At 35.9% G+C, this 26,779-nt stretch overlaps 1 protein-coding gene across 1 annotated transcript in view; it reads left to right on the plus strand.

The window, feature by feature from the left end:
• Znhit6 (zinc finger HIT-type containing 6) overlaps positions 1-17,278 on the plus strand; it is a 52,081-nt gene extending 34,803 nt beyond the window's left edge. The window contains exons 9-10 of the mRNA XM_020177491.2: positions 12,767-12,891; positions 16,315-17,278. Coding sequence (XP_020033080.2) covers positions 12,767-12,891; positions 16,315-16,355 — 166 coding nt within the window. The 3' untranslated portion in view covers positions 16,356-17,278. The remainder of the gene's footprint in view (positions 1-12,766; positions 12,892-16,314) is intronic.
• Positions 17,279-26,779: the final 9,501 nt, after the last annotated feature.

The raw sequence follows: 26,779 nt of genomic DNA on the forward strand, positions 1-26,779 counted from the left end.
GGAAGGCGGGGAGAAATGACCCAAACATTGTATGCACATATGAATAAAATAAAAATTTTTTTAAATAAATAAATAAAATAAAAGTTCCATATGGCTGGCAGTTGACCATTTACACATCACTTTTTTTTTTTAATAACAGCTTCTTCAGCCAAATAATTTTTTATACGTGTGGGAAGGGCCCTTAAGTTTAATATTAGCTATACTCTCAACAGGCTACTCACCATAACCATAAGGGTACAGATACCCAATCATGTTAGTTTTCATTCTTCAGACATAAATTGGATATTGGAAGAATGTTAAGAATGTTAAGTTTTGGATATTGGAAGAAGTTAAGCTTGTTTAAGGTGTCATCAACTGTTATTTCTGTTCAAATGGCTCCCTTTTTAGCCTTTCTTCTATGTACCAAATCCTGCTTTCTAGCTATCTTCACTTACACATCTCACTAAGTCTTAAACTTAGTATGTGTAGATCTTACTTCACCACATCCATTTCTTCCTGGGGTGTGTGTGTTTGGGTGAGGGGGTTGGTTTCCTGGCAGCTAGTAAACAAATGATAGTCATTCCCTCTTACTGACACAGTTACTCTTAATAGCATAAGACCTTGGAGCCAGGCATCTTTGACTTCTTGACTTCTTTCTTACATAATTGGCTTCCATAATGAGTCCTCCATATGTCCTCTCCTGTCCATTCATCTACTAAACAATTGTTTACCAGTGTCTACAGTAGAGCCCATTCCTTTCCCAAAAACTGGATGTAATTTCCTTATGCTTTGAACCTCAAAAGATATTTTGAACTTCTCATTCCTACAATCCTGTCTTGTATTTTGCCACAATAAAACTTATCCAAGAACCAGGCAAGGTGGTTTATACCTCTAATAGCAGCTATGTCAGAGGCTGCAATCAGGAGGATCATGATTTCAGCCCACCCTAGGCAAAAAAAAGTTCAGGAGAACCCATGTCAACAGTAAAAGCTAGGCACCTATCATCCCAGCTATGCAGAAGGCATAAATAGAAGGATCATGGTCTAGCTAGCCCAGGCAAAAAGCAAGACCCTATCTCAAAAAATAACAAAGAGCAGGAGGTGTAGCTTATCTAACAAGCAAGAAGCCCTGAGTTTAAACCCAAATATCTCCCCCCCTAAAAAAACTTATCCCGTATTATGATGAACTCCATCTTGAAGACAATAGCTGCCATAAGCACCTTCATCTTTAAGTCACTACATTGCTGTTAGTGACTTTCCCATAGTAGGATTTAAATCTTAATTTTTAAATAAATACTATATTAATTCATTTACATATATATGTGCCTACTTTGTGCTAGGTTTTGATGCCACTTTAATACTCTACAGTAGGACTTGGGCATCTTTGTCTGTAAATGACCAGTTCAGTAAATATTTTTGGCTTTGTGAGTTATCTGGTCAGTTATTCAATTGCCATCATAATGCATAAGCAGCTATAAACTATGTACTATGGACATGATTGTGTTCTGGTAAAACTTTCTTTTATAAAAACAGTGGACTGGATTTGGTGTGCTTTCCACAGATTGCTGATCCCTGCAGTGACAGATTTTGTAATTGATCATTTGGTTAATTAAATATGTATCATTTAACCCTGTTGGGGGCTTCAACTCCCAGTATACAAAGTGAAAGAGAGAATTTTAACAAGGGCCCAGTATGATTTAAATGTTACTTTAGGAAAAAGTTGTACCTCCTCAGAAGGCAAACTTTTTGATACATAAACTTAGCCAAAAGTGTAAGCTACACATGTCTACATTTTTCATTCATTCAGAATGTATATTCACTGAAGCCCTTCCATGTGCCACCAGAATGCCAAGCCTAGGAGTACATAAACATGTAAAAGACTAGCCCCTCAAGGCATAGTTAAAGACTCCCCTCACAGTCTAGGAGGGGAAATGGATATGGGGTAAGTATTTAAAATTTAAGACACTAAAGGTGCCCCATGGAGGACATGAGCATCTTTACATGGATGGCCCAAACATTTTTGGATAGAAGCACAAACCATTTATTTTTCATTCTGCTTCCAGAAGTTGGTATATAAAGCCACGAGTGGCTTTGGGTTTAAAACCCAAGACAAAATTAAAGCATTATCTAGGCTTTAATTTCATGAGTATCCCAGGAAATTGTTACCCTTCCTGAAGGTTACAGTTGCACAAATTCTATTAGTCGTTTCCTACCATGCTGGTTTTAGTTAATAATTTGGGAACACTTTTTGTTTGAAAAGCAACTAGAAAAAATATGGGCTATTTCTTTTTGACAGCTTTATTTCTATGCTGAGAGGTTTTTTAACCTAAAGCTACTTTACTTTCTTTGGATCTTTATTGGTGTTTCGTAAGAAATATTTTTTAATCATTTCAGTGAAATTAAGAGGTGAGATACTTTCCTCTGTGTCTTTGTAGAGGTATGTAAGAGCTTCAGATAAGGCTGACTTGACTTTTTTCTTTCTGCTCTCACTAATACCACTCACCAGCAAGCAGACGGTCTTGCAGAGCTGAGCTACCTCCTGACTCATGTTACTTGCTCATGTTCTAAGACTTACCTCTGCCTGCCGAGACAGCATCTTGCAGCCCTAGACCATTCTAAGAGCCAGGTCCCCTGCCTGCCTCGCCACATAGTCCTACCAGAATCATCTACTTGAAAATGAAGATTTCCAGCCCACCCACGCAAGTTCTGGTTTAGTAAATCTTACATAGAACTAAGAAACCTGCATTTTTTGCAATCTCTGGAGACACTGATCAGTTACTCTTAGGACTACATGAAAAATACTGGCCAGGTGGTAAACTCCTTGAGGACATTTTTGACCCCATATAGTGTCTAACATGTTTTCTGTAGAGGTATTTGGTAGATACTTACTCAGTCGAGTTGAAGTTGTATGAAGACACATCAGTTGACATGAAAATGGATTTTTTTTTGGCAGTGCTAGAGCTCGAACTTAGGGCTTTGCTCTTGCCAGGCAAGTACTCTACTACTTGAGCCACATCCCAGCCCTAGAGTTGATTTTTTAATCACATTTTTATATCATAAAAGGTGTTAGTCTGTACCTTTTGCCTAATTGAACTAGAGATGGAAAATTAAATGATCTTGTTTCAGACTTACAGAAAAATAATTGAAAATTGTATTTTGATAGTAATCTGATTATGAATTTTATAATATATGTTAAAAGAATTTTAAAAGCTGCTATGAGAAAATTGAGGATCTTTAAAGTTAATATTATTTTGATAGTAGTGATACAGAATTATATATTAGAGAACACTGAAGGAATACCAGAATTTCTAAGAATAGTATTAACACTTTCAGATGTCTTTTATATAAATAGCCAGAAATCATTTCTACATTTTATGTAGGCAGAATAATTGGTGAAGGAAGGGTTAGTGAAGACCAAGAGTTTGTTCTCTACATGGATACTTAAACTTAGCACTTGTTTTTATTAGGGAATTCAATTTTGTTAATGGGTACCCAGTTGATGAATGGGGGAAAAAAAAATCACTTAATCTAAAAATCAGTAGTGAGCAGCTTTGCCTGTAGTAGACTCTGCATGTCTACCATTTATTCAGTCCAGAAGAAATTTTAACATTTAAACTGTTAAGTGATAGGTAATAAAATAAATTTTTAATGTACATACACACTTTTGTTGCAGAGAAATATAACTGTATGATTAGTAAAAGATATGCTGTCAAATTGTCGTGGTAGTTAAGTCTAATGAATTTACCTAAGAATTATGTAATAGTTTCATTTTAAACCATCAAAAGTTACAATCACTGTAAATGTCCTTTGCATCTATTTAAACTTGTGAGTAAAAAGTTTACACTGGGTACTGGTAGCTCACACCTATGAATCCCAGCTACCCAGGAGGCAGATATCAAGAGGATCATGGTTCAAAGCTAGCCCCTGGCAATAGTTCATGAGACCCTATCTTGAAAATACCCAACACAGAAAAGGGCTGGTGGAATGGGTCAAGTGGTAGAGTGCCTGCCTAGCAAGCATGAGGCCCTGAGTTCAAACTCCAAAAAAAAAGAAAAGGTTCATATAATTTCCTAGACTTCCTTAGCTAAGAAAAAAGAAAAAAAAAGTTCAAATTTGGGGGGTCTTTTTAAAACTACACAAAAGTATCATTGTTTTCCAGAATTATTTTAGATTATATGTGAGCAATACTATGAATATTTTGAGTAAGTTTTCCAAAACCCAAAAAAATGTTTGCTGCAAGGATAGGTTAAAATCAGGGCTAAATCTAGATAGAGGCTAATAAGTTTCTTTATGGAATATAATAATTATTAATGACAACCTTTCATTGAGTGCCTTACTACTTATTGAGATTCTCTGTTAAGTACTTTATACACATTGTAATTACATTATATTGTACATTCATTATACATACAATTTTATGGACATCCCTGCCTACAGGTGTGTGACCACTAAATAGTAGAATGTAGGCCTACCTGCATCCAGAATATTCTTAGATTTTATGAAACCCAGCCACAATTCTTTGTTACACCTTTTGGGGTTACCAATTATATTTCAAAGTATTCATGGTCTGAATAAATATATACTCATCATATCTTGGATCTAGATTCTAGAACAAAGAAGGCAAGGTATCATTTAAGGATTAGAAAATGTTAGAATTAACCTGAGTAATGCCCATCTATCTACCTACTGACAATTTTTAAACCCAAAGGGGAGGGACTATGGTAGAAAAAAGAAAAATGGAGGAGATGAACCAATTTGGGTTATAATATATATGTACATGGAAATTCCCCATCTAGCTATCTTAAACAAACAAAAATGTCATTTTTTTTTCCTTTACAAAATCGGAGAACAGGAGGGCAGAACAGATCCTGCCTGGGGGGTTCATACCAGTGGAAGGGTAGAGTAAGTGGGGAAAGGATAGGGTAAATATAGAGCAAAATACTGTGTACACATGTATGTAAGTGGAAAAATGATTCCTGTTGAAACTATTCTAGGAATGGAATGGTGGGGAGGGGGATAAAGGAGAATGATGGAGGTGGTGAATTCCTGTATGATATATTTGATATATTTTAAGAACTCTTGTAAATGCCACAATGTACCCCAACCTACCACAACAATTTAAAAATTAAAAAAAGGAAAATGTATAGAGTGGGGTACTAAGCATTTTTCTCATCTAAAGATGACACTGCTCCAGGGATTAAATGGGCTTCACATGTGGCATTCTTCTTTACATGGTTTTATGCTAAGAATTGGAAACTTAACTCTAGGGAAACTGAAGTTAAGCTAGCTGGCACAGCTGGAGGAGTGTTTACATGATAGTTACAAATACAACTATTGAAATCTTGGTGGCTTTGAACTTGAGAACTTTGAGATGCTGTACTGAAAACTAGATCCAAAGTGATATGGTGTCAAATATTGCAAGCCTACAATTTCCATATCAGTGATCTCACTTCTAATATATACAGTCTTGACTATTATTGGCTCTAGAAACTGTGTGAAATATCAAGTAAGAGTTTTCTCTAACACTTTGAGAAATACTTTAACTTAATGTTAATCTACTAAATTTATCCACTGTAGTCATGTCGTAAAATATTCTGTGGCCAGCTTTATACTCACTTGCAGGGAAATATGACATGAGTAGTTTAAATTTCTAGGTGATTTAGATACTTCATTTTAGTCAAATTAGCTTCATCCTCTTGTTTAGCTATTTCTCTGACTGTAAGTTATTATAAGCGCTAAAACCGTCTGAATTTAGTGTTTATTATGTCCACTGTGCTCAGTACTGTAGACCTAACATTTTCCTCTCGCTACCTTACATATACTTTCTTCCTCTGTCCTTTCATCTCTAGTGAATACCATACAATTCACTATGGTTTTCCCACTGCCAGGAACTGTGTCTGGAATATGATAGAGCTTCAATAATTATCTGTTCAGTGAGGAATGAATGAGCAAGCAAATAGCTGAATGTAGGAACTCACAAAATCTGCCTTATAGTCCCAGCTTGCATTTCCTTGAGTTACTCTAAGTAATATTAACTTCTCAGTGTCCTCACCTGGTAGAGAAAAAAGAATGTATAAAGTTCTAAAATAGCGTAATGCTAGGATATAGTTAATTAATAGCTACTTAGCTAACTCTTAAGCAAAAGTTTCTCAGAGGAGCCTAATCATAATTTGCAAAATGATGTAACCTACTAAAGACTGAAGACGTAGGAGTTTGTACTGGTCAGATTCTTGTTTTCCGTTTAGTTCTAGGGGAATGTATGTTTTGTTAACAAGGGTAACACTAATTAAAATAGCCTACATTAATAGGAAAAAAGTACGGGAAGGAGAGTGACTTGGAAAACCAATGAACAGTACTGTTGTAAACTTGAAAGTTGCTAAGAGGATAGATCTCAAGTGTTTTCATCACAGGAAAAAAATGCTAACTGTGTATGGTGCTGGATAAATTAGCTTGATTGTGACCTCATTTCAGTGTACATATATCAAGTTGTATACCTCGAATATATATAATTCCTGCTTGTCAGTTATGCTTCAGTAAAACTGGGGTAGAAAAGAAAGAACCAATTAAGAAAAAGAGGGTGAAGCTTGGGTTAGCATATCAAGTGCCAACATGTAAAAAAGCACTGTGCAGCCTGAAAGAGCATTTGGAGGTGATACAGAATAAGGGAGAATGTTACTGAATATCTGCTTAGCTTTAGATTTACATCCTGACACTTACACAAGGAAATGCAGTAACTTTTCCGGGCACCCCCACAGCACAGTAGGATTTATTTCTCTAAACTATTGGCCCTAGCAGGCTACCTGTACGTGGTAGACACAGAATTAATTGAAAAATAAATGGCACTCACTGTTTACATTTTTATTTGCATTGATTGTATAAAGTACATGATGTATCTCTACAAGATAGGAATCTTGAGCTCTGAGAAATTCATTTATACAAAGGAACCAAGTTTACATTAAGGCAAGGATTTGTTTGTAGATCTGTTTCTTTATGGATCATTCTTTTTCTGGTTTGTTTTTTTTTTTATTCATTTACTTTTTTATTAGAATATATTCATCATACGGGGGGATTCATTGTAACAATTCCAAATAGGCTTATATTGTACAGTGGTTAGATCACCCCACTGTCTCTTCCCCTTAACTCCCTCTTCACCCCACTCACAGCTATGGCAAGAGGTTTCTTTGTTCTGTTTTATATAAGTGTATAAAGTCCACCAACCATATTCCCTCACCTTAATCTCCTAACTAGTCTCATCATTGATCATAAACATAATTCTTGACAAGTATGTCATTTCCTGGCTAGGGGTGCTAAATTACTTTTGGATCAAAGTAATAAAATCTTATTACTGGTACTCGTTTAGCAGTTTACACTTTCTTTTTCTTTTTTTTTTGGCAGCAGTAGGGTTTGAGCTCAGTGCTTTGAGCCACTCTGCCAGGTCTTCTTTTTTTGTGTTGGGTAGTTTTGAAATAGTGTCTTGTAAACTCTTTGCCTGGGCTGGCTTCCAACAGTTATCTTCCTGGTCTCTGCCTCCTGAGTCACTAGGATTACAGGTGTGAGCCACCAGTACCCGGCTAGTTTACACTTCTGAAACATTTTCACTTACTATATTTAATCTGTACAAAAGCATAAATAGACATCTTTCCTACCGTTATACTGGTGAGGAAAACTGAGTCCTCTTTGAGGAGACATAACGACCATTCCTAAGACCAGAACCTTTTGAATTTAAAGGAGAATGAGCAAGACCAAAGGAATAACATCTAGAACAAGTCAGAGCTGCAGAAAAGCCCTTTTAAAATGTGTAATTGCTCACTTTGTTACACCATCTTCATAGTTTTGTATCTTGGTTAGACTAGGACACAGTTGGTCAGTGCAGTTCTGAACTGTTGAGCTTTGTAAACTGAGGTATTTGTCTGCACTGCACAATCATGTCCTATAGTCCATATTTAGTATGTATAATCCTCATTCACCTCGATATGTTAAAATCAAAAGCAAAGTAAAACGATTCAGTTAATTTGAATTACTTGGGGTTTTTTTGTTTTGTTTTGTTTTTTGTTTTTGCATTACTGAGGCTTGAACTCAGGGCCTTCACCTTGAGCCACACCACAGCCCTATTTTTGTGAAGGGTTTTTTGAGATAGGGTCTCATGAACGAAAGGCTGGCTTAAAACTGCAATCCTCCAGATCTCTGCCTTCTGAGTAGCTGGGATTACAGGTGTGAGCCACCACTGGTGCCCAGCTAAATTACTGGGTTTTTTTAAATTAAAACTAAGAGAGATTGAGTAAGAAAAAAATTAACTTTTTTTTCATGGCATTGGGGCTTGAGCTCAGAGGCCTCATAATTTCTAGGCAAGTGCTGTACCACTTGAGCTACTCTGCCAGCAAAAGTTAACTTTGATGTTTCTAATGTGTCTTGGGCCTTTTTTAAAATTAAAAAAGGAAGAGTTAAAATTGGTGGATCCCTGTAAATAATATTATGTTTTTTGAGTTTATCTGTCTTTCTCCTTTTATTCTGAGTCTTCATGAACAGTCTGATTTCTTTCCTTTTCATTTGGATTTTGAAAGTCAGTTTGCTCACTTATCCATTCTCTTCCTATTCTATTTAAGTGTAGTATTTTAATTTTGTGTTATTTTAAAGGAATTTGATAAGTATGAATCTAAAACATTTCATTTAAAATTCTTTCCGGAACGTTACTGAATTCTATTATGCCAGAATGAGCCATCCTTCATCAGATAACAATGAACTGATTTATACTGCACTCAGGTTTGTTTGGGGTTTTTCTTTTAGCCAGAGGTTCACCTTTGTACTTTTGGAATCAGTTAGTTACACTTTTAACCCAGAAACCTGGATTGTGAAATAAACACATATGAGAATATAGATTATGTGCTACCTTTGGCTGATTCATATTAAACCTTGTAGAAGTTTAGAGCTGGAAGAACTGATGATCGATCACCCTATTCAGTGACCTTAGTTTGTACTGAAAAATAATGTTACCTTGAGATTGCTGTTAGATTGTTAAATTTGGAAAAATTCAAACTTCATTTTAGGGAGAAGTAATGATCCAAGGAGTGTTGCTGATCAGATGGGAAATAAAGTGGTTTGTTACTCCCTCCTCTTTTTAAATCTTTTATTTTAAGGTATGAGGAGTTTGGAAAAAAAAGATGCCCTAATTTGCTAATGAAGTGCAAAGAGTTCAAGAACTTGGCCAGTTTCTTTGAAAGTTGATAACATGCTCCAAGATTAAAAGCATGCCCTTGAGTACCAGGACACTGTTATGTCAGTCATTGTGATACCTGTTTGGCCTGCTGAGCCATGCTGCCCTTAAAATGCCCAGTGAAGCTACTTGGAGCAGGGTCAACTAGTGAAGCCTGTGATGTTGAACAAGTGAAATGATAAGAGGAAACATCTGAGGGGTCCCTGAGGATAAGAGAAAAGACAAATGTTGGTATCTTAATTCTTCCAAACCTAAGTAGTTTGTCTTATGGTCAGACAGTCATTCTACTGATGGAAATACCAGAGTTGGTGAAATTTTCAAAAGGGTAAAAGCTGCCCTTTTATGATTCAGTGACTTAATGACTTGCAAAGAAACTAAAGCCTAACTATTTTAGGTAGTACAAAACTTAACTCTTAAAACCTGCCTCAAAGAAAATCGAAACAGAAACACTCAAAGTAAATTTAGGCTTTTGAAAATAAATGTGATAATAAAATAACAGTTTGAAGGTTGTACTAAAAGTTGGATGGCTACGACTTACAACGCAAAAAGGCAAGTATGTGCTTACATTATAAAGGCCTTTTTTTGTTACTAAAGAAATGCAGTGACTTGGTGCTAAACTAAAGTTTATAAGAATGGGCTATTTTAAGTAAATACAAATGAAAAACTGATGTGTTCATGGCTTAAATAAATGAAGTAGTAGTTTCTGTGTTTTATCACTGAGCCCTCCAACAACTCTCTGAAATGGCACTGTCACTATCCCTATTTTCAAGCATAAAAACCGGGGATTCGAAAAGTAAAGTATATTGTCCAGAATCATAAAGCAGTGAATAACAGAACTAGGATTTTAATTCAGTGTTAGACGCCAAACCCAACCAACAAAAAAAGTTACTGCTACATTTAACTAAATTCCACGTCCATAAAATGTAAACCCCATGTGTGTCGATAGCCTTTCTTTATGAGCAGTTTCCATACTGTACTTTTAACTCATTGGGAAATATTAATGGTATGTTATGGGTAACCACTAATAGTAGGAGAATCTGAGAAATTCAGAATTTCAGCTAAAATTTGTATAGTAAACTCTGAATTCTTCCATTAATAGGCTAGAAAGCTATGGCCTAGATGTTAACCCACACTCAACAGCAATATTGCCAAGATAAAAGTTTGCAACATTTTAGAGTGAATACTAAATAAAATGCAAAGATTCTAATAAAAAAACAGTGAACATGCCAGATTTTCATTGCACTTGAATAAAATGTTTTAAAAATAATTCATTAGTTGATAAAGACTGTTAAAAATCTTTGCATCCTAAATGCTTTGCATAGTGCCTGTTTGGCACATAAAATAAGGACCCAATTTTTTATTTAAGTAAACTAGTGTAAACATTACAGTTTTAGGATTGAAAGCATGTGTGACTTCGAACATGCTTGTAATTTTTATGTATCTTTGAACATTCCTCTTCTGGGAACATATTTTAAACGTGTCAACAACAATATTGGGTTCTGATTCCCATGTGGCTTTGAAGAACTCTTCGTTTTTTTGTTTTGGTTTGGTTTTTTTATAGGAAACCTAAGATATTAAGTATACACCAAAAATTATTTACCAAAAAACTAAAGTAAGTAGAAAGCTTTCCCCGAATTTGAAAAATGTCTCTTAATAGAATCCTTATGAATGTACACAAAAGTTGTGTTTGCAGAATACTATGTGCCAAGTTATTGTTTGAGAATCCAAGTTTTGTTTTCTCCTTAGAAAAGTTTAGTCACTTCCATTTTATGTTTTACTTTGTATCTTAATATTTTCTCTTGTGTAATAATTACAGCTATTTTTTAAGTATTGGTTATTTCAAAGGGAAATAATGTTTAAAAGATGTGAAGCATTTAATCCTTGAATGCTGGAACACTTTATAGTATTTAAGTACATATGTATTATATTATCCAAGGAAAAGAATGATGTATACATTCTATGGTCAATAGGCACTAGGATGGCTGGCTTAGAAAATTGAATTATTTTGCATTTCAAGTTTCTTTTTAACATAATATTCTAAAATTAATATTTAAATTTCAGGGTGGGGTGATAGGAGAAACATACGTGAGGTTTTGACTTTATACTTGTTCTCTCACTTGTCACCTCCTTAAAAAGAAATCATTTTTTAATAATGGGCTTGGCTTTACATTTTTTAAGCACTTCTGTTTTCTCCTATTTGAAAACTATTGCTTAAGACAAACTTGGAACACACAGCAATCACTACACGAGAGTTGTGCTGTTTTATTTTTGTCAGTACTATGGTTTGAACTGAGAACCTTACACTTTTGTGAGGCAGGAGCTCCACCACTTTAAACACACCTCCAACTCCTACACCAGTGTTCTTAATAAGTGTGTCCCATACTCCAGTCACCAAAGAGTTAGGGTACAAATAATTTGTTACTAATTAAGAAATGCCAAATGATTTACTCTTAAAATTACAGCAGATTTAAATGTATCCTAATGACATCCTCGCTCTTTGAACTCTTGTATTTCAATGTGCTTTCTTGAGCCAGAGGAAAAAGAATGAAGTTCCAGCTGTCAGGGTGAGACTGCTATGAATGAGTGTCAACCGTCGTCTGTAGAGAAGGAAAAGAAAGCTGAAGAACTTCTGCACCACACTAGTGGGCATGTTCTCAACTTTTTTCTTCTTTGACATGAAATGATAATCACAAGGGAATACATTCTCAGATTCCACCGCTAGTGAGCTAGCTCTTCTCTCCCACCCCAGGGAGCAAGCAAAAGAGAATGTTACAGGGATGCATCTTTAGTCAACTTAAACTTTTTTTTAAGTAACAACTTGAGAATTTTACACCTTGATAATTGTTATCTAATTACCTGGGTTCCTGGGGCACATTTAATGGCTATGTCATGATACTATAACTGATAAACTCCATGTTTCTTAAATTTTGCACTTTTGCCTCATCCGAAACCCAAACCTATTTAAACTTCAAAATGAAGGAAGGCCAAATTTCATTGTATGGCAATATAAATAACTTTTTCAAAAGTATTTTAAGGTTTAAAGTTGAGATTTGAAGAATTTGAATTTTTCCTGTCATTCTTTTAGACAAGAAAAATTCATGACTCATTAAATGTAAATATTATATAAAACCCTATATTTCCTAATGTCAAAAGTATTTGATATTATTTGTTGCTTTTTTGTTTTTGTTTTTGTTTTTTTAGTACTGGGGTTTGAACTTCAGGGCCTTGCACTTGCTAAGCAAGCATTCTTACCTCCAGCCCTCTTTTTTTTTTCTTTTAATTGCAAAGCTTTCCTGTGCTTCCCAGGCTGGGAACTCCTCCTGCCTCAGCCTCCCAAGCAGCTGGGATTAAGGTGTATACCACTGTGCCTGCCTTGATATACTTCTGATTTAGCTTTAGCTCTTTTACCTGGCTTTCTTAGAGGGCCTTAAATTTATATTATAAGAAAATAGCCACTAAATTAATTATTACCTTTAAAAATTTTTAATGTGAGATTCTCTGATGTATTTGTTTTATTTAAGAGTAACTTTGAATACTAAGGGCGCTTTTCTTTTTGCTTTGTTTATTTATTAATAAGATATTATGAACTAGATCCGCATAAAAGTCTCCTAGACAATTTGAGGAACAAAGTGATCATTGAATACCCAACATTACATGTGGTATTGAAAGGATCTAGCAATGACATGAAAATTCTTCACCAAGGTAAGTGTAATATCATTCCTACAATGCTTAGAATAGCTACAGAAACTGAAGCAGTCACAGGACTGCCCTTATTTCTTTATGGATTTGTTTTCCTAGTGTATTTGGAAACTTTTAAAAAATGTAGCTACAGTTAATAATGTAAAAACCCAAATGATGAGCTGTTGCTTCTATCCTGTTTGGGACGATATAAGCTCAAAATACCAGTTTTCAGTGAATGAATCAAATGAATATCTAACTATAAAAGGATGTTTTTACCTAATTGAAGTTGTTCATGATGAAATAAACTTACTCTCTAGTTAAAACTCTTTCTTGACATATTCATAGAATGAGGGATTACAAAATATTTTCAGTATCCTACCTTACAGCCAGGAATAATGTTGTAAGAAACATTGTTTATAATTTGGGCTATATTTAGCTAAGCTTGTGCCGTTTCCTTGACCTTTTATCTCTTTTCTTAAATCCTCTGGTTTTATTTCCTTTAGTTTTGTTTCTTTGGCCATATGGGGAAATATTAGAACTAGAAAAAGTGTACATAAAGATTTAGTGTATATATTTGCAGTTACTGACTGAAATAAGCTAATTGTGTTTCAGAATGCAAGATTATAGAGGATGAATAAAATTCAGTAGTATTTTTAAAAGATGAGGGTGATTACTCATCTTAACTCAAATCCATTAGATATCATCTTTACCTAAGAAATACAAGTACAGTCCAAGTTGCATTGTAACAGACTCTAAAGGAACATAGAATCCTTGTCTTGAGATCTCTGTTTTTAAAAATAGCATTATCCAGTATATGCAGTTCAGGTTTTATTGTTATGTCAGTATTATAGGCTATCACAGGTAGTAACATATGTTGTTACATGTTTTCTATATGTGTGTGTAACTTCTTTTTTCCTCAGCAAAAGTTAGCATAAGAAGTTTTTTTTCTAAAGTGGCCAAAATTTTGTTAGTACAACATCTTGAAATGAGATTTTAATTAGCAAACATGAAATTTTTAATAATAAATTATGAATGAACATCATCTCATATATATTCTTGACATTGTTTTTCACAATTTGAGATTATCCAATTTTATTTTACCAATATAAATTAGGAATTTGGGGTTAAATAATCAGTTTCACTGTTTTAAAGGTGGTAAAACTTTACTTTTTCTTTAATATTATTCACATAACTTTCTTTCCAAATGTTGGTTTCAGGGAAGGTCGTTCAGTAATGCGTTACTGACCAGAGCAAACATCATCTGTGTAAATAAACACTGCACACACAGCTCTTTTTTCACCTGGTTCAGGATTACACATTTAAGTGAAGGTTTCTGTAATGAAGCTATGAGAAAAGACTACTTCAATAGTGTACATGAAAGTAAAATTTTCATTTTTCTGCTAGGTATATGATGTCGAACTTATTTACAGGAACACGGATGACTCATGCTTTAGTACAAAGGATTGCTTAGGACTGCTGTGGCAAAAGCTAGAGGACCTGACCAGAGTTGTCACATCATGAGTACACGCCTTAACAACAGAGCCAGGTCTCCCTGTGCATGAATTTCCTTTTGTAAGCACATCACAACGCTTGTTTCTTCTACATCCTCACAGCATTTGGTGTTCTTGGGGTGTCTCTTCATGAGGGAGATTATAAGTTAGATTTTGATCCTGAGTTCCCAGTACCAGGTGTCTCTTTTCTTGTCTAAGGAAAATGTTTCTGGGCTAGTATTCCACACTTGATGGTTGTTAAGATATTTGTCGTGATTATAGATTGCCATAATTTGTTTTTTTCAAAGTCCATCTGTGTCAATCAACAATAGGCAAGGTTTTTGGGGAGTGGTATTACTGGGGTTGTTTTTGGCTCTTGCCCCCCTCCCCTTTTTTCAAGAGATGAAAGTGGTTAAATAAAGGATTAAGAAGTTGAGGTGGTCTACTAGATTGGAAATACAGAGTGGTGATTACCCATCTTGTATCAGTCCAGTGGAAAGTGCTCAGTGTGAAGCTATAACTTGCTTCACAGGCTCTTGTTTGCCAAAGTTAGATTAGCAGATTTAAATGACTTAATAAAAGCATGCTGCATTTCTAAGGAAAAAAGAATAGAGCTCTATTAAAAGAAGAAAAGTAGGTACTATAGTAAGCAAAGAAATGGAAAAGTGTTCCCTACTGTTCTGATCTCTTGCTTAGAAAATTCTTCTGCCTTTAAAGAATGTGTCCAACCCCAAACTGATTATTTGAATTAGTGAAAATACCAAGCGTAGTAAGTTTCTTGTTAGGCTAATAAATCCTTTCATTTATTCTCCCTCTCTCTCTCTCCTCCCCTCATTCCTCCTTATCCTCTTTTACTTTCCGTTTCAGTGGAGTGTGGGAGTGAGAATCTCAGGCACATGCACACTCATGACAACTTTATAGTCCAGTCAGTGTTATGACAGTTTACATAAAGTGCCAAAGAAGCCAGAGGGAAAAACAATAAACTTGCAGTATATGAAAGCACTTGAAAGACACTGTGTTTTTTGTTGTTGTTTTTTTTAATTCCGTAAGTATAGGGACTATGTCTCAGATGGAACTTATTTTGGTGTCTCATGCAGAAAGGACTCAGTAAACACCTTTTTGGTTGCTGATACAATTTGAAATCTAAGCAAACCCCAAGGAAATTGTCAGTTGGAAAACAAAGGTTTAGGTTCATGGTTCTAGCATCAGCTTTTATAAGCTGTTCATGCTTGAAGACTCACCATGCATCTCTGAGCTTTATTTTCCTAACCTACCCAATGGAGATAAACAGCTATAAACTTCAAGCAAAATAATCTATATTTTGACCTTAACAGTTTTCAAAGCATTTTATGTATTATTTCTTTTATCTTCATAATATAATGAAATAAATAGAGGTCCTATTTATGAATTAAAAAGAAAAAACACTGAAAGACAGATTGACTTGTAATTGTATTGATTCAGCTTAACATGCTGAGGCTAGATAGGGGGGAAATGTCTAGTCTCTGCCCTTAGGGAACGTAACTTTTGTGAGTGGCTTGAGTTTCATTCAGCATGCACCACATTCATTCAACATGTACTGACCCTCAATTTCAAGTTTACAAAAAACACATGGAAAAACTGTTCCAACCACATGTGGCCAGTCTGTGTGATAACCGTGATCTCCTCAGTGGCATGAGTGTAGAATTATAACCACACTGTGAGTGTCCATTCCCAAGTGTTCCACAGAGTCAGGAAGGACGGTACCTCACAGAATATAATTGCCACTTTTAGACATCATTTCTCTATTCATCATGGCCAAAATTGTATGTCCCAGCTGCCCGGGACATGACATGGTTTGTCCCTGTGAGCAGTGCTGTTGCTATGCATCAGAAGGGAGGAGAGATGAGAGGAAACAGAATGGGCTAAACAGAAACAGTGTAAACATTTGACTGTGTGTTTACTTATTTTTTTCCAGTGAAAAGTGAATCTACAAAGAACCTTGGCAGTGAAAATTGAGTACTTCTAGAAGAAGGTGAAAGTTCCCAGACAGTTGCAGAGAATTATGCATTGACAGCATTGGTGGACTGTTGGATAATCAGGGTATATTGTCAGGGGGTGGTTGGAATTTTTCATTTGTCTGAAAAGTAATTACACAATGTAGACTTTTATTTAGGAAAAATGTATTTTATAGCCTCTTGAATAAATTGATTTATAAGGTCCCTTTTTCATAATATGAACTTCTTTTTGTACCTGATCAGTATAGCCCTTACTAGACTTCAGATTTTAATATGCTTAACTCTATAAGCTAAAAAATTTTATTTGTTAGTTTGATGCAAAGCCAAACCCAAGGATCACCTGTATCAGCTACAGAGTTGGCATCACTAAAGAGAATGCCATGCAGCATGCCATCCAGCCAAGGAGAACTGATCCTCTGTCAGTCACCCATTCTTTCTTTAGGATTTATATACAACTTACCCCTCTATAAGACAATTTTCATATTTGGGGAACTCCCAGCAAATGTTTTGTGAAAGACTAAGTATTATTAATTACTGTTTCTTATATTCAGTTCAGAAAAACAGCAGCTCCACATAGTTGGAATCATCAGTGGTAACAAATTTGGCTCTATTTTTTCACGCAGTGAATTGTGTCTTATGAATTCTGTGCCTCATCCCATTCCCATTCCACTCATTATCATATAGGGGTGTTGTGATGGTCAGTTTGATGCTATGTTTTGATACATCTAGCAATAACTAAAGAAAACAAAACTTGCTCAATGTGTTATTGAAATGTTTATGTATGTATTTGTATATATACATGGCTTAATTTATACCTTATGGCAGCTCACATACTGAAATTAAAGTTTGCTAATTTTATTGGCATTTATGCAGTTATGAAACTGCAATATGACTCTAAAATAGTAAAGGATTATTACATCTGTATTGCATCTGTGTACTTAGTGTTTAAAAAACAATGATAAAAGTAGACATTAATGAAATTCATTTTTAGTTTACAGTTGGAATAAATTTTAGAAGAAACCAGAGCCATTAAAGATACTTAGAAGGATTAGAAATAGGAAAAGATAATAAAATGAGCATAAGAGAAACTTGCAAAACACAAATACTTATGTGACTTGGGATATAAATTAGAGAAGAGAATCCAAAGATAGTAATACCAGAAAGAACACTGATATAAAAAGTACTAGTGCAAATGTGCCTCCATAGAAAGTAATAAGGCCTTGCAATTCCATAAATATATTTCCATCTTAATGCAATATGGTAAAGAATTTATGTAGAATTATGTTGTTATTTATAGTATCACTGGATAGACAACTAAGTTGGGTTTCAAGGAATTCAGATTTAATCCAAAAATGAAATGTATATTGCTGAAATATGTATGAGATAGTATGAATAAATCAAATATGTCATAGTTATTGAAATAAGTGGGACAAAATACACAAAAAGAACATGTGATCTGAATGTCAGAAGGGAAGGAAATTTCCGACAGTGAAATGTGTTGCAGTGTAGTCTCATTTCCAAGAAAAGTGTTCAGTTACATCCCTTATCGAATTTAAACTGAAAACTAAGCCAAAAACAAAGAATTTATCCTGTTCTTTCCTCTGCTGGAGAGGAAGAAGATAAAAGGAAAGAAAAAATCTGCACGGTCTGAAGTATATTCACCATCTCTTGTTTTCTAGAATTCTATTGGACTTTTCAGTTATTACATTATTTCTTACAAAATAATTTAGCTAGCAGAGTTCACACCTAAATGTTACTATTGGCTCATTTGATTATATGCATATTTATTCCCACAGGATTTATAATAAACATGTGTTTTGGTAAACAACCATGTCAAAGACTTGGAGGTAAAATTGGAATAATTCATTGAGTCCCCCAGAAGTTTGTAGTATTAGAACCTAATTTCCTTTTAAAGCCCCTCTTCCTTTTGGATTCTTGACAAATTCTAATGAGTAAACAAATTCCTTGACCCATGTTAAATTCAACATCCTGCATTTTGTTCACGAATCACATTTTAAGGGAGGAGGAGTTCCACCTGGCCCTCTTTATCTTTTAAACAATGATTTCAAAGAGAAAATACACCTTTTAATAACTGGTAATTATTGCATACGTGATTAATAGCCATAAATTACAGTAAACAAATCTTGCACCTGTCCCTATTATAAATATGAATTAAAGAGTCACTATAATAAACATGGAGAATTCTAAAGCATAGTTGAGCCATTGAGCCAATTTGTTTCCCTGTTTTTAAGCAGTGGGATTCAGATTTCACATACTATAATAAAATGTTAAGCACACCACTACAATGCCAATAACTACCTTTATATCTTTTGTTTAGTTAGGTTGACATATATTGTATGTTATACCTGACTTCATATTACTCAACTTATACTACCTCATATATTTTACTATATTTAATATTACTTAATTTAATGTAAAGATGCTGGTCTACTTTAATTGTACACTATTGCACTAAAATATGTTAAGGGTTTTTTTTTGTTGTTTGTTTTTGTTTTTATTTTGTTTTGTTTTGTTTGAAGGGAGGTGTTTTCTTGTTTGGGCAGGAAGGTTTGCAGGGGGATAAACCCAAGACCTTCTGCATGCTAGACAAAGATTCTACAACCCCATACCATTAATGCACCTTTGATTATTAACCAGTCATCCTTTGCTTGCAAGTGACAGAAACTCAAACTAATATCAGCAGGAAGGGCACTTTATAAACTCATATTTAGGGAATTATGAGCATGATTATTTATCTAGACACCCCAAAAAAGTCATTGCTCTATCGCCTATACTTGACTTTGATTTTTTTTTTTTAAACTGGATTAGATAAATCTTTCAGGAAGATTTCTGTTGGAGTATTCTCTTGGAGGTGAGACGAGGATGGTAGAATGGCAGCAATTAATGGCTTCAGCTTACCTTATCGTAACCAGGTACCTAAAGCATGGCATGAAGCTATATGAAATTTTAGAGAAGTATGTTGATACTGCTTATTCTGAATCCCGTTCTGAACTGATCAGGAGAGGAGTTTTCCCGAAATGAGGGGGAAATTATTAGAGAAAGGAGGAATGTAAGGAGCAGCTAAGGAAATGAGGTTACTGAGAATTTAAATATATCAGTTGTCTACTCCACCTTACTTGAATTTGTGTTTGACATGTTGCTTTGGGTTCAATCAAATGAACATATCACCAGTCCATTTCCATCGTCAGTTTGAAAGGTTTTTTTTTTTTTTTTTTTGGCGGGGTGGGGGGCAGTGGTTTCCAGTTTAATCAACATTTGAGTGACAGTTAATTTCAGAATTAGAGTTGTACTGGGGAAAATGCTTCAAAAATGAAGACTACCTGAATAAAAATTGGCATTAAGTCATTGGGGATCTGTTCTTCACTGCAAAGTATTTTCTTTCAACTTTGGTCATTGAAAACTACAAAGTAGCTATGCATATGTTCTTTTCAATGAACTGTAGTGCAAATATTTTCCATACTGCATTGGACTTCAATTTTAAATTTAAGAATCAAGTGCATCCTTTAGCCTTTAATGAACAAATTGCATAACTCTGCTATTTCCAGTGTCATATTCTTGATGAATACAGTACCAGAACTTCTTCATCTCACCTTTGGAACCTTCTATCACTTGGTCCTAATTTAATTTTACGGCTTTCTCATTCTGTTTCTTTCTTTTCACACTTTGCTATTGGTGTTAAATTGTAAGCTCTAGAATCAAGTACAGAATCATTTTTTCTATTTTATATGAACAAGCAAACGAGGTCCAACTAGATTAAAGAGTGTGTTTAGGGTCACATGGAGAGTAAATAGGTGAGACAGAATTCAAACCAAGACAAGGTGGGCTTGTTAGGTTACATCCTTAACTATTAGGTTACATGGCCTCAGGACTGGGATCTGTCCCAGTCAGGCCATCCTGAATTTATATTGTGTTTCATGGTAATTGGAGTGAATAACAGTCTACTCAATTTAAAAATGAAAATCATTATTTTAATGGTTTATTGGCCACATCATTTTTTGATAAAGATAGTTTCCTCATAATTGTGAGACTGCTTTTCTTAGAGGCTTTTCTCTTCAATGACGGAAAGCAGGCTGTTTCCTCCTGGCATGTGTAGCTCTTGTCTTGAATCTTTTATCCATGTTACTTACTTTCTTTGCTGTTTGGGGCATAAAAACTTCAGTCACTTACTTCAGTTGGTTTGAAACCAGCTGCTATTGTTAATTCCAGATTCTTTTGATGGGTTCCAGTATAATAATATCAGGTCTTTTTTATTGTCCGTTGTGAATTACACACTGCTAAACTGAGCCCTACTCAAAGCCATTACAGCAGACCTCAGACAATGTGGCCATCCAAGACTGCCTAATTAAGGGACCCACATGGGAAGAGTACAAGGATGCAAGGATGCAAAAATAACTGGACGTTGACATCGTATTGAACAGCCGAAGGAACATGTGCTTGCATGCTGGTGAATCCTATTCTATCTGTTGGGCCTTGCCTGTAGAGAACACAGATTTGAGGGGTCAGGCTTGCAGGGAGCCAGTACAGCCACATGGGAGGGAGGAGAATTTCATGAGCTATTGGAAATCTTGGGAAGGGCTTCAGAAGTGGAAATGTGATTGTTGGAGGAAATCCATGAAAACACAGAGTAGACAAATGAAAGGTCTCCAAAATGCAAGTGTAAGCAAGTATTCATACTCTGAAGTACACAATTAAGAAGAAAACTTAGTAATGTGATTTTTTTTTTTAAGGGAACTTTCCTATCTCCCTCAGGTAATGAGACTATCACATAGTGGTTTCACTTTTTATTTCTTCCAGGTTTCTGCTAAGGTCTATATGTTATTTTTACTGTTAGAAAAAATTGCCACACACCACCTCTTGGTATCTTGATTTCTTCTGGCTTCTTAAACAGTCTTTAGACAGTCCCTAAAGCCCAATAATTTCTTATTTTTCCTAGAGCCCTGTAGTCCTTTTGATTGTGCTGCTCTGTGTTCATAAAGAAAAACAGTAGAGTCCAGTTTCTGTGTTTTGAGGTATTCAGGGTACTTCTAGGGCCTTTGCCAACATAAAAAAGACAGCAACTTTTTCCATGTTCCTGACAAATTGGAAGGTGTTCTTTCAAATTCAGTGCTTCACATCTCTCCCTGGAAAGGTTGGTCAGTTGTTCAGCCAAAATCCTTGGCTTCTGCAGCTATCGCAGCTTAAAAACTTGCAATGGTTTCTGCCACATTTGGACCCTCACACATAAAACTTCTAAGCACCAGAAATGGAAAACTTGAGGTCGTGAAGAAAGCCAAGAGAAAGCAGGCCTCCAGTCCTCCAGGTAATGAACTTTTTAAGAAGGAAGCTACTGTTTGTAGCTGACCAGTGTGGACAGTCAAAGGGAAGAATAAAACAGATGTTCAATTTCACTTTTCTAGGTGACGAGGAGAGCAGTTGTGAGGTTCAGTTTGATTTTTTTTTAAAACATTACTCCTTCCCCCGTCTACTTTTTATGCTCCTTAGTAGTGAGAAAGAAAAATGGGTTAATTATCAGGTCCTTTAGCCTATCAAAAAGTACTTTATAATATTCCGTATCTTCTTACAGTGCTATTTACTATTTCTCCAATCAGGAGTAATAAATCTAAAAAGTTTAGGCGATGATACAAAGCCTAAATTATATTAAAGTTCATGGTAAATCTTCTGTTTGCTACCACGCATACACCCCCCCCCCCTTTCTTTCTGGTGATAATACCTTGAGTCAAGGTTCTCTGAGAAACTGCCAGCTCCCTGTGTGGCCAGCCATCTGGTTTAAATGGGATCAAGCTCTTAGGTGGGTTTCATCATCCTAAACTGACCAGTCTCCCAGTCCTACAACCACACGTTTGGTTTAAAACTGCAAGTGACCTAAGCTGGTAGTCTGGTAACTACAAAAATATGGATAGGAACAATCAGGGCACAGATTCAGCTCTGCTATACAGATGTATGACTAAAAGCCTTGGTGATGACTGAGGGGAAGCTGATTGGGTCTAGATTAAGCGAAGCCATCTACCCTGTGTAACAGTCAAAATATAGCTTTGTTTTTGTTTGTTTTGTTTTTGTCAACTCCAGCAGAATTTGGTAACCAGGAAATGAAATGTGGCAAGAAATAGTTGGCTGAATCAAAATAATGAGAAGAGCTTCAGTATTCTAGACTGGAATGCTAGTATATTACCTTTTCTTATTGTTGTGACAGATTGTCTAACAGAAACAACGTGAAAGGAGGAAGGATTTATTTTGCTCAGTTTCAGAGAGTCACGTAGGCCCATGTGTTTGGGCAGAATATTGCAATGGGAGTATGTGGTGATGGAGAACTGTTCACCTAATGGCAGATAAGAAGGAACCTGGAACTAATACTCTCAAGGACCCACCCCCAGTAATCTGCTTCCTCAGCTAGGTCCTACCCCTAAGTTTCCAAAACCTCCCAAAATAGTGCCACCAGCTGGGGTCTAAGCTCCCAACACATGAGCTTGTGGGGGAGAGGAGAGATTTCATATCCAAACTACAATTAGTAGAGATTATATTGGTTTACATTAAAAAAAAACATAATTGGCTCTACTTTCTGGAATTTGCACATAGCATTTCTACTTACATTCCAGTTGTAGATCTTGACCATGTAGAAATGGAAGGAAGTCTTTATTCTACATTACCACAGTTGGCCACTGACAAGTCTTTCCAATAGTGTAATCATTAGTTATTCTATTGTCTACTGTTTATTGGTACCTCCAGCCCATATGCCTCCTAGAGACATGGACAAAAAGTTCAGACTGTGTGAATGTCCTGGTCACAGAATTAAGCCTTTGTAAATCAAAAGAGACACTGATTTACTGTGAATCTTAACATATTTGAAGGCCAGGAAGAAATGAAATTAACAAGAAACACTTTTGCCAGTGACCTGGAATCTAAGACAATTACATTCAGTGATCAAATCCTAAAACTAAGCTAGTTTAAGTAAAAGCAGAAAAAAAGAAGTAGAATAAGGCCAGAAGAGGACCTGAGGTAACTGTGATTCCCTAGGCCTCTTTTGTGATCCCCCATACCCTTCCAGCCTGTCAAAAGGGCATCCATGCCCCTTAAGAAGATGCAGCTGTTGTGCAGCCATCCAGCCAAAGGAACATAGCTGTTCCTCCCCTGTCCAGGTCATTACTTTGTGTTAATCTCAAATTAGCCAGTATGAAAGCAGAAGCCAGTAACTTACACCCACCCAAACCTATTCTAAACTATGAATCAACTAGATCTCTAATTTTTATTACTAACCAATGAAACTGACCATTGTATTGAGAATTCTCTAGGAAACCAGAACCAACAGGCTGCATATGAATGGAGAGGAAGAAATTTACTATATGGAATTGGCTCACATAGTTATGGAGTATGATTTGTCAGCAAGCTGGAGACCCATTAGAGCTAATCAAAGGGGTGTTAGGAAAAAAGAATCTTCACATTTGGGATGGCCAATCTTTTTGCTTTATTCAAGCTTTCAGTTGATGGGAGCACAGGCTGACCCATGTTAGGGAGGGAAGTCTGCTTTACTAGTGTTCCAGTTTAAATGTTAGTAATCAAAAATACTCTCACAAAACAGTAAGAAGAATGCTTGACCACGTATCTAAGGCACCTTGTGACTCAGGGTGACATATAAAATTAACTATCACAACCAGAAACATATAGGCAGGAGCCAATTAAAGTCATAAGGGGTCTCTATCACAAGAAAACTTCCAGCTCTGATAGTACTCCATAAATGCCTAACCCCTAAATCAGGACTGAGACTCACCACTCATCATATATCACCTATTTACACCAACAAGCAGTGGACTTGCTAAATCTCTGCAGTCTTCTGAAGGCAGAAATAATGGTCAAAGGCAATCATCTTAAAAGAGAAACCAAGACAACCATAGACCTTCACTGCAGAATAGTAAGTCTTTGCCATTTATGTTCAAAAGATTGTAACATGTATAATGATCAATGACACCTGGTTGTTTCTCATTCTCCTCTTTGTAATTAAAAATTTTTGTTTTGCCAGGATCCAGTGGCTCACTCTTGTAATCCTAGCTACTCATGAGGCAGAGATCAGGAGAATCACGGTTCAAAGCCAGCCTGGCCAAATAGTTTGCACGACCCTATCTCAAAAAAAAAAATCACAAAAGAGACTGGTGGAGTAGCTCAAGGTGTAGGCCCTGAGTTCAAGCCCCAGTACTGCAAAAAAAAAAAAAAAATTGTTTTGTTTCTATTTTCTCTCCCTATTATATATAGGATATAGTTAAATCTATATGCCCACAAATCACTGAACCATTAAAAGTCACTTGGCATGAGTTACACATTGATATAGAATATGAATAAGCAACAAATATTACACAATCTCCCTTTGGAGAGAGAATGTGACCAATGTATGTATGAGAGCCGCAGGTAGATGTTACACAGCCAAAGGCTGGACTGACTAACATTGCTTATTCCTTCTATTTGGTACCCTAAATTTTTTCTGAGAGCTACTTCTCATTCCCAAGTATATTGTTTGGTTGAGATTGACATCCCCCTGTCCATTCTTCCCTCTCAGCCACAGTGATTGGTCCAGGAATGGGCATATAAATCCATACCAAAGTAAGCATGTAGATTTTTACTAGGAACTCAAACTCTTTTCCTCATTGGGTTTACTTACGTGAGCTTTAGAACTGCCATAACCATCTGTGGTACCACAAGCCAGCCTGGACAGGGCTGAAAGAAAGAACCTCTTTCACTCTGTGTGGTCATTCTGAAATGTTTCCCCCATTCACAACAATAGGACAAGGTTTCCTAGTACTGAAGATGTGAGTAAATTCAAATGATCTCCTCCTTTTAGAGTTCTTGTCATCTTTTCCAAAGTTCTCCCCTCTGTTATACACAATTGAAAAACTGCAAAATTACCACATTTTAGAACCAAAAGAATCATAGAGATCAACTAATGCCTACTGATGAGCCTCAGGGGACAAGCAAGGTGATTTTTAGGTGCTTTGTAAACGTCTTTTATTTTAATAAAGATAATTATCATGAGTCCTACGAAGATATAACTAGTATTTTCACATCGAATGTGTGATTTCACAGGTTTTATGTAATACTTTTATTGAAGGAGAAATTGAAGCTTAGAGAAATAAATGGCTTTTTTTTTTTCCAGTGGCACTGGGGATCAAACCCAGGGCCTCAGGTATGCTAGGCAAACACTCCACCACTGAACTACATACATCCCTAGCCCATTTGGCTTTTTATGAGATTTCCCAATAAGTGAATGAAGGGTAAGTTAGTAAATGTGAAATCTTAGAGCTGGAAGGGACCTTAGAGATCATAAAATCATCTCCCACACTCATCCATCTTCAATGTCAAAATTCTTTCCAATGTGTCTCAAAGTAGTCACCTAGCCTCTACCTGAATACCTCAAGGATGCATTCCATTTCAGCAGTTTTTTGTTTTGTTTTGTTTTGTTTTGTTTGTGAACTGGGGTTTGAACTCAGGGCCTACACCTTGAGCCACTCCACCAGCCGTTTTTTGTGGTGGGTTTTTTCAAGATAGAGTCTCACAAACTATTTGCCCGGGCTGGCTTCAAACTGCAATCCTCCTGATCTCTGCCTCCTGAGTAACTAGGATTACAGGCCTGAGCCACGAGAGCCCAGCAGTTCTGAGAGTTAGAAAAGTCTTCCTTAGCCTAAATCAGGTTCCTGAAATATCTTTCTATTTAGCTCTAGTTCTCCCACCGAAGCCACTTCCTGCCTTCAAATGTTTCAAGATGGTTCTTCTGCCTTCCTCTACCACACCTCCCCACAGGTCTCTTCATAGACAGTGACTTTTAATCACGTCATCATTTTCTTTATCTTTTTATTTAATACTCGAATGTCTATACAAATTAATGTTTTGTGTCTAGAACAACACAATATATTTGCAATATACACTAAACTAGAGCTATTCTGATCTTTGTCCTAGACCTTATGTTTCTATTAAAACAGACTGAGCTCACCACATCTCCAGCTCTTCCCTTCTTTTTTTTAAACATTATTCCGTAGTCAAGTGACTGATTAATTGAACTTCAAAATTCCTAATTTTTTTTTTCTTTGCGATACTGGGGCTTGAACTCAGGGCCTACGCCTTGAGCCACTCCACCTGCCCTTTTCTTGTGAAGGGTTTTTCCAAGATAGGGTCTCACAAACGATCTGCCCGGGCTTGCTTTCAACTGAGATCCTCCTGACTTCCTCCTGAGTAACTAGGATTGCAAGCTTGAGCCATCGGCACCTGGCAACAATTCCTAATTCTTACTTTTCATTTAGTCATTCAATTTTTTTCTCTCAGCCAATTTATTATATCCAGGAATGAAGAATCTGAGAGCTTCCTTAGAAACTTAACAAAAATAATTTCAGGATACATAAAAATATAGTGAAGAAAATGAAAAGCCTG

Source organism: Castor canadensis, chromosome 7 (genome assembly GCF_047511655.1).
Source record: "Castor canadensis chromosome 7, mCasCan1.hap1v2, whole genome shotgun sequence".
NCBI lineage: Eukaryota > Metazoa > Chordata > Mammalia > Rodentia > Castoridae > Castor > Castor canadensis.